The sequence below is a fragment of the Lissotriton helveticus genome, chromosome 2_1 (assembly GCF_964261635.1).
Source record: "Lissotriton helveticus chromosome 2_1, aLisHel1.1, whole genome shotgun sequence".
NCBI lineage: Eukaryota > Metazoa > Chordata > Amphibia > Caudata > Salamandridae > Lissotriton > Lissotriton helveticus.
The window spans coordinates 982,227,372-982,236,963 of NC_136059.1; the positions used below are offsets into that span (position 1 = coordinate 982,227,372).

Here is a 9,592-nt window from a genome sequence, read left to right on the forward strand (position 1 = left end):
TACGAATTTAGTTTTATTAATTAAATTGTGTACTTACCTGCAATTATCCATATGCCGGTTTTTAGGTCCCTCCACCCTGCCCCTCCCCCTCCCCGCCTCCCTGCCCCACCGTAACTCCCTCCACGGCCCGCGGCTGCAACCAATGACTGTGTGGCAAGCCCAAAGTCTCCTACACCATGTGTAAGTCATGTACTAGTAAAACGTTTAATTAATTCTACAAGTGCTGAATTTGTGTAAACGTTAGAAATACAAAAATAAATCTGTGAGTGTGGAGTCTTCTTCCAAATGTAGGAGTGTAGAGTTGTGTGAATCTTGTTGTCTAGATGTAAGAATGTAGAACTTCATTAAAAAAAAACTAGCAGGATTATTTAGTAATGGTTGCATGAATGCCTGTGTGAAACTACACAATTTTATCCTGCACCCACTGATTTTATGATGCTAAGTATATCAATTAAATGTTTTATACAATGTGAGTTCCTGTGCGAAACCCCAAAGGAATAATTTACCGGAAGTGTATATACTCTTGCCGGAATCTAAGTGCACAGGGTAGCAACTAAAAGAGTGTAAAATTCTTGTAAATTTAGGAGCATTCAGTTCTATCTTTATTTGAGTAAGCAGAACCGTATCTACATCTGGAAGAATGATGTCAAATTTTAATCTGAGCATGATGGGCTCAACTAAGGGTCTTGTTTAGAGTTTGACCCCTGGTCTGTCCGCTCACCATGGCAGCTGAGGGATTAACTCCACTGCCTTTGCGGTAGACCACCCACCATATTTAGAGGTCTCTATCAGGCAGGGGAAGATCTGTGCCTTCAGCAGAACCGAAGTTGTGGCAGTTCTATTAAAGACACTGACAGTTTGATGAGCAGCTACAAGCTTTTTTTTGTTTTTTAAAAACAAACTTCCAAAACAGGAGTTTATTTTAAATAAATAAATGTCCCTGACTCGCTGGAAGTTTTCTCCTAATGGTAATTTTTTGGTTTTCCTGTTCAGGGCTGGAAGCCTTTTCCTAGTCGTCCCGAACAGGATAACACTAAATCGGAATGGTAAATGGTCTGAGGTACTTTGACCGATGGCCCAATCTCATTAGGGCCACTGGTCAAAGGTTTCCGCTGGTGAAGCTAATGAAGGCTCCACCAGCACAAAAAATGTCGGTCATACCCACTTCATTTCAATCAAAGATCTTAAAAGCGGTATAATAATACAATAAAATAATCATTAAAATACAAAATTCAATCATCAATAAAATAAAGCACAAAAATGTTCACTTCTCTACCACTAAACAGAGCTTGTGTGCCCCGAATTTGGCAGACAGGATACTTCACAACAATAGGCTCTACATTTTAAACTATATATTCTGATCCAAAGCTAACCATGTAGACCCTCATCTGTACCTTATGATGTAAGGTCTAAATTAAATGTGGGTGTGTGAGTCCTGTTTAAACTTGGTTGTGTATGCCACACAGTATGTGGGGTTGTGGAGGCTAAAGGAATCACCAGAATTAAAACACCAGCCATTGGGGGGAAATACATTTTCTAAGATACCGGTTTTGGTTACGGCAAATGTTTTGAAAGACTCCAAGAGAAAAATTCAATATATGCAATCCTTTAAAAAACAGATATCCATCAGAGGTTCCTATTTTGTAACATTTCCTGGATCAAATGTTGTATCTTTCTGCATCTGTAGGTTTTTGTCTTACCCACATACAATAAGCCAGTCCATTATTTCTGATTTACGAGCCATAAATGAGACAATGCCTCATTTATCAATCATTGTGATGATAGGCGGATCCTAGTTGTCAAGCAGGATAAACACTGCTAAGATAAAAACAATGAGCACAGTGGTGACACATTGAAGATGATTCCACGAATTCCAAATTGCATTTGATTCACCTCTGCAATATAGCCTGCAGGTTGCAAAAATATGGCATTTAATACAGAGGGCCTCATTTACAAGGCCATTGCTCTGCTGGCGCATCACTTTTTTTTATGCACCTGCAATGCAGCGTGCCTGCCCATATTTATAAGGCCATGTAAAGTTACTCTGCATGACTTTTCATGGCCTTGTAAATATGTGCCTCTCATACATTACTCTTCATGAAAGGGACGTTCCATGGGTGTTGCTGTGCTGTGGGTGATCCCACACAACATTCATGGAACCTGACCCATTCCCAAACTTACAATATTTTGTAAACCTGGGAATGAGTCAGAATGCTACGTCTCCCAAGAGAAGGTGAAGGATTGGCGCAACAAGGAGAAATACATCATGCATAAAAAAAGGAAAATGCCATCAATTATTGTTTTTGTGCAGGAAGGTGTACCTTCCTGCACAAAAATAATCCTACCCGCAATGCAGGCACCCTTGCAAATTGGCGCAAGTGTGCCTGCGCTGGAAAATGACAGCCAATTGTGCGCCAGCGCACGGGGAAAGCTCACGGATGCGTTGTATTGTTGTTAATACGATACATCCTTGTGCTTTTGAAATGACGCAGCTCGGCAAGCAAAATGGCTTGCAGCACCGCACTGCATAATTTTTGGGACACAGAGTTCTCCATTAGGGGCGGGTAATAAGTGAACTCTCAAAGCAAAGTCTTGATTATTCTAGAAACCTTTTCCCAGAGCAGTGGTTTGTAGCATATAAGCTTTCCTGCAAACCTGATGGATGAGTAAGCATACAATAATAGTAATATTCCTTAACATCAGGGAGCTTTGTCATATAATAATTTCTTGGTGTGATAAATATATGCCATCAGATCCATAAGCATCTAACAATACAGTGTTTTTTAACACCTTCGCTGCGCTGAACGTTCCGTGCTGGTGCGGAACGTTCTATTGCGTGGGCGGGGCCGGAACGTTCAACGGACGTGCGCAGCACTACCGAGGTAGTGCACGCGACGTCCGTTGAACGAGAGCCGCCCTTAAGGGGTTAATATTTTTTTTTCTAATATTACAGTAAATTTCTCAAAGTAAAACTGCAGATAAAAATTATTATTTTGGGTCTCAAATAATATCCTATATTCACATCGTTGACTGAAAGTTCTGTTTGGTATGCAATTTTACCACAGTATCTTCACATAAGGGGCGTTTGATCTAAAGAGTATTATTTTAGTGGTAAACATACAAGCCAAGAAATGAGTTAAATTCTCCATAACGTTATGATAAAACTAGAACTGAGAGGGCTGCTATTTGAAACTGTCTACCAGAACAATCTGTTCTTAGGTGGGGCCTTTCCACCTCAAACTCCAAAGAAATATATCAATCTTTGTGTTTATTCACCCCAAATGTGCATACCTATACCATATTGTTGGCACAGTGTGTAAGTATGAAAATGTGATGTGGACAAACACTAGCTTGGTCTGTGAAACCAAACGAAAATATGGGTTTGTGTCCCCTTTGTACTCTCTCAAGGACATCCGTGCTTCCACACCCTAAAGTAAAGTCTGCGGGGAAAGGATGGATTGGCAGTTTTTGTGTGGTATTAAGTTCCAACTGGATGTACAAATGCCTTAAAGTTGCCACATCTTTCCATGTCATTTCGGTAACCGTTTAGAGTCTAGTCTTTAAGATAGCCTAATGCATTCTGGGTGTTGCAGTCTTGTTTCGCTTCAATTGAACTAATTAGACTAACACACTTGAAATCAATGATTTCTGGTGAAAAGTTCATGACTGAAGAAATTGGCTCTAATGAGCTGGAATCAGGTGGTCACCCTAAAATGCCTGCAGGTTTCTATTCTGTGAATCAGGGTCTGCCATTTGTACCCAAAATATGTTGTGAACCGGGGGACTCACTGCTGGTGTGACACTTTTCAGTGGAAGTGTAGAGGGCAAGTGATGTCTTTCTGCTGCAGTGTATTTTATTCCACCACCATCCCAAAGGCTCTGATCAGATTATGAAGAAAACTCATCATTTTACTAACTAAAGACTTATGGGAAGACTCAAGCATGTGCTTCAGGCCCAGGGTTCCCAGCAGACCACCTATACGAAAGTAGGTAACATACGAGGGTTTGATGTAGAGTTACGGCTATCTTTCTTTTACAGAAAAAAATGCGAAACTCTGAATAATATTGAAATGAGGCAACCACAATCGATCAGTATTCATTTTTAAAAATGTCTGTTAGTGACTTTGTCTACGGCGGGACTATTTGTTGTGGGTGCCTGTTACTACATCTACCTGTTTACACAGTACTGTGGTTGCTCGTAAATGTATGACTTCGTCATCTTCACGTACCGGGATTCGGCGCGACTACACCTGCTGCACGTAGAGGACATGAGTATGTTTTTTGCACGCCTGAAAGCAGCTGCCTTTGCGCACAATAAGCCAGCACCCACACCTGCACTTGCCAGCAGAAGAAACTAACAAACAACGGAAATGTTCAACAGAAAGGGCAGTTCTTGTTATTACACCACTGCAGCCCTGCAATCTTTCCGCGTGATCCTGTTGATGTCGAGCACGTGCGCGCGCCGCGTGCTGGCCCTGGACTTGAAAACGTCTGACTCGCATCACTCTCTGCAGGACACTGCTTAAAGACAGGAACCCTAGGGGTCAGGCAAGGGCATCTCATACACCGCCCCATCACACGGCACTGGGCAGAATAGATTTTACGTGAGGCGTTGATGAAAAATATATTTGAATTACTAGTGTGAGAGATTCAAAACTGCGAGGATGGATCCTAGGAGGTGGGCCTCGTCGTTTTGAGCTAAGTTCCCGATTTTGAGTCTGCAGGGCAGAAGTCCTAAAAAAAGAAGTGGGGGACGCTGATGTCACAACAGGAAGTGACGTCACAAAAGGTGGCTTGCACCATCAGACTCATTGCCTCCCCATGCTCACCCCTTAGATGCGATTGCATCAGAGAAGCCAGCTCCTGAGCAGCGTTTTCTATATGAGCTCCGATCTTGCCCCAAGAGGCCAAAGAGTGAATGTGTGGCTCCATTTGCTCCAGTTATCGAGCTCCCGGTAAAATAAGTGGGGGGACGCCGTCCACTAAGGTGGTACCCTGACTCGAGCCCTGTAAAAGGCATGCCCCCAAACTCTGGAAAATGGAAGATGCGGAGCAGGGAACCAGGTTACGTTTACCTCTTGAACATCTGTAGTGCAAGGAAGAACTAATGGTCACAGACACCCTGACCAGCATAGACTGGGAGTTTCTTCATCTCCATTGTTGAGTAGGGCCATGAATAACTGTTTTCTGCGTGGTAAATGCCCATTAAAATGAATGTAGCCAGGGCAGGAATGAAGGAGGAACCAGCCAGATCCTGGATCCGGCAGCTATTATTCAGCCGATAACGGATCTGTCTGACCCCAGTGAAATATGCTGAATTGGTCCTAGTGTAATTTGCCAACACTGGGAGACAATTCAGCAGCACCCACACGTTGTCTGCTAGGAGCAGGCGGTGAGAAGCTTTTTGTTGTCTCTTCTAGCTTGGCAACAAACCAAAGGGCAATTTCAAGTGCCATCAGCCCCCCTTTAGATAGTAGAAACCTGGCTGGGAGCTATCTGCAGCCATACACCTAGATGCCAATGCAATGGGGAAACAAAGGAACACCTGCCTGTTGTAACCTCAAAAGCACATAAGAGAAACTTAGGACCTCATCACAATGGCAGTCGGACAAGGGTCCGACCGCAATTGCAGAGGGATGGAGTCCGCCCAACATGCAGTCTGTGGTTCCACCTGCCATACTATGATACGATCTCCTTATAGGTGGTCAGAAACATTCAGTTTTGTAATCAGGCTTGTGCTATGGCATTGAAAAGGGCCACAGCACAAGCTGCAGTAGTAAAAGGCATGCATGCAAATATCCATGTACCGTGTGCCAGGCACCAAGTGGTGTCTGGCACACGGAGCATGGATGTTTAAGGGGGCACCACATGTGCCTCCCTGGCCACATAGCGGAAACCACAAGGAATGGGGGCCCTGCTAGGGGCCTCCAAATTCCCTTTCCGACAGCCTTTCCATGGCGGTCCCTGAAAAGGCTGTGGGAAATGGACATCATAATCTCTACAGCTGTGCCTGCGCAGGCACTGCCTTCATTGTAGGGATTACGGTCCGACCTCCACCCGGACAAGCCTCTTGAGCCTGCCGGAGGAAGTGGTTTGTCCCATCTACCGCTGTGGCCCGAATTACTGCATGGTAATACGGCGGTCAGACCGCTATCCTGGATGTTGGTGGGACCACCTCCGAAGGCCTGTTGGTGGCGGTCCCACAGATATCATGATAAGGCCCTTAATTAAGAGATGTGATGGCAGGTTTTAGACTGTGTGCAACCCCGAAATGTCAGAGATATACATGCACTATAAGAATGTCAGACGTATCTGTACGTATGACTAGTTACAAAAGTAAAGTAACGTCCACATTTGTAAAGCGCACAATCACCCGTAAGGGTCTCTAGGCGCTGGGGGCCGTCGGGAAGATTAAGCGAGCTATTGCCCAGAGTCACATGGTGCTGGGCTAACCTGCCGCCGGAGCCGGGGATCGAACCGTGGTCCCCAGATTCCAGCGCCAGTCGCCCTGGCCGCGGCGCCACACCTCTCCCACGATAGTTTAAATTACACTTGCTATTTTTTTTAGTTCAATACTTTTACAGCACTATTCATCCCATTGTAGGGTGTCAGGGGGCTTTACATCACACAAATGCACTGTACCTTGACAATTCATAAAATTTTGCAATGCAAATCAATGTACAGGGTGTTACATAAAACAGAGTTTCATGATGCAGTGGTCACATATCAGCTTTACTTTTAGGGATTATAAATGTTAAATTTGTTCTGCCAGGAGAAACACATAATCAGAATTAAAAATGTAAAGTAGTTTTGATGGTGTCCTTTATTACTGTCCAAAGAAACTCTTTTAATTGGCCTTGAGAACAATTATTACGGTTTTTAATCCAAGTCTTGCAGTTTGATCCACAACCTTGATGCTGGTTCATAGCTTACTGTGCTTTATTAAAAGGATTGCAATTTATGAACTGCAAGTAATAAAAAGGATCTTTGTGTCAAAGGTAGTGACCCACTTACATTTCTACACAACATAATAATCTGTCATCTGCATGTTACACAATGTGCTTTGCAGCAGACACATTAACCTTCCATGCTACTTTGTGAGTCAAAACAAAACACAGATCTCTCAAACAAATGCTTTAACCACCAGAGTTATCTTGCCATTATTATTATACCATAAGGTTTCCTGGGCACACAAAGCTCTCAGCACAACCACATAAGATATGTTAAAAATGCAGACTTTGCAACTAATTAAGCCAGAACTGATTTACTGCCACATTTCTCCTTGGTGCCAATTTCTTAGTGACAAATTTAAAATAAAATAAAATACATCTATAAGTTGACAGTCAAACTGCTTTTTATGACTCTGTCCCTTGAGACTCCACCCATTTTTGTTGCCTACCTTGACACCCCCCACCCCCCAATTTATGGGTTACCAGATTAAAATGTTTCTAATTACAGCACTGAAAGTAGCCTTCCTTTCCTCGGCGACACAAAGTTTTTAGCGAAGTTACTGGTGGAGAATAGGCTCTCACTCTATCTAAAGTTTACAAGCTCGAATACACACTTTAGAGTCTTCTAAACTGTGTATTCGAGCTGGTAATCTGCAGCAGGTAAGGGCCTGCTAATAGGGCCGTGAGTGCACGTGCCTGCTTCAGGCAGTCTGCATTTGCATAGTCCTGTGGTGGACGGCACTGCTTCGCTTCACCATGAAGTTAGTACTGCAGCAACCTTTCCTCGCTGAAAGACACTTTCCCTTCTCAGTTCTCAGCACAGAAGGCGCTTACTTGTTCGGTTCCCCCAACTGAAGAGAAAGAACAAACCCTCCTACATAGGGTCCCTTTGGCGCGCATCTCTATGTCCCCCGGATATATTTTTCATTAAATTAGTTTCAGTTCAGTGCTGTGTTCGTACTCCGCCCGCGCGCCGTGCAAGCACAGCAAGCAGGTCGGTGCCCGCGCGCACAGAGGTGCCGCCAGCGCGGAGGGCACGTGAGGGCTTACCTGTTGATTTTCAGGGCAAAGGCCCGCCTGTCTGCGCTGGATATGGTGGCCATGAAGCTGGTGCCAAACGCTGTCCGGGAGCGCACGGTCCCAGGGCGCTGCTGTGGCTTCCTCTTGAGCTGTCACTTCATCTGAACGAGCACTTCCGCATTGTTACCTCCTCTTGCAGCGAGAGGGAGGGACTTGTTGCCAGTGCCCGGGGCCAAAACCCTTCACCTTCGCTCTGCCAGGAGTTGGCGACGATTCCCTCTAGCTCTCAGGGCTCCGCAGTAAAAATAGGATTTCCATTCCGATCCCAGAGCTGACCTGCCTCTCTCCCAAAGTCCAGTCCAAACAGTCTTTTTACATGTCTGCAAATGGCTTTTGCAATAATTCATAAGTAGAGCACTTGGATCAAGACCAGTGGACATATGTGATTTTGCAACTGCAGTGTTTTCCGCATAATTATGCACCTGCCACATTTGTCACACGATCCGTCATCTGCTGAATGATCTGCAGATTTTAACCACAACAAATAAAGTTTGCTTCTAGCTCAAATGGATCAAAAGTTAATAAAATGCAGTACAGCGTGTTGCTTCACAGAGGAAGGCACTTTTCTAACTTTGACTGGTCATCTTTGTGGTGCTTGTTGCTGTATTTGGTTGTCAGGTGGGTACTAATAAGGTTAACCCTTTGCCTGGATAGTGTTAATGTGTAAAAATGACAAATAATGAGGTAATACCATCACAAAATGAGCTGCATTATGCTGGATGATTTGCCTTTTCTTGCTGAATAATATAGTTAATCCTGTCACATATTGTGGTCCTTCTCTGCCACATAATTCCAGTGGCCCTGTCTTAGATATCGAAAGTTGACATGTGTTTATAATTGAGTAGGCTAGCTCAGTGGTGTAATGCACCTCCTGCGTAGCTCATAATGAAAGCTGAGGTTCACGTATTTGAATCCTAGTGGAGCAGTCTCAGATTTTCATCCTAACGCAGCCGAAAAACACGTGTACAGCACCACAAGGTTGCACTTAATTAGCAATTGTGAAATAGGAACACATTGTTACTAAAAAGAGTGGGGAGTGTAGTGATTTCTTTAAAATAAATAGGCTTAACACAATTTATTTATTATTTTACGTGTTGTAGCTCACCTAGATGTTAACCCACATCACTCTCCAAGAGTAAGCCATTGCTTTTTTACTTTGCTACCTCCTGAAAGCCAGCACCTGAAAAGGTCATACCTGACATTCCAGTGAGCTTGCAGTAGCATATGTCATTCCTTTTGTCCTTGAGTTGAGAAGGACATACATAGATGTGAGGGCTGAGATCTTCAATGACACCATACAGACAAGATCACTGCAAGGAATAGACTCCTGCATGCCCTCAGTAGCCACCCGGATTGTGTCAAATAGAGTACTCCATACAATGAGCTGCTGAGGGCCAAATGCAACTGCAGCACTGAGGAATCTTCTTTGGCAGAGCAGACCACCATGATCACTAGATTTAACCTTTTCCGTGCTGATGACGGAACCGCTCCGTCATCAGCCGCGGTGGCGCTGTGCTGATGACGGAGCGGTTCCGTCAAGGCCCGCCCGATGCTCCTGCCCG

The 9,592-nt window shown here is 44.2% G+C and overlaps 1 protein-coding gene across 1 annotated transcript in view; it reads right to left on the reverse strand.

The window, feature by feature from the left end:
* Positions 1-8,152, reverse strand: part of DOCK8 (dedicator of cytokinesis 8) — a 765,653-nt gene extending 757,501 nt beyond the window's left edge. The window contains exon 1 of the mRNA XM_078675733.1: positions 8,001-8,152. Coding sequence (XP_078531859.1) covers positions 8,001-8,053 — 53 coding nt within the window. The 5' untranslated portion in view covers positions 8,054-8,152. The remainder of the gene's footprint in view (positions 1-8,000) is intronic.
* Positions 8,153-9,592: the final 1,440 nt, after the last annotated feature.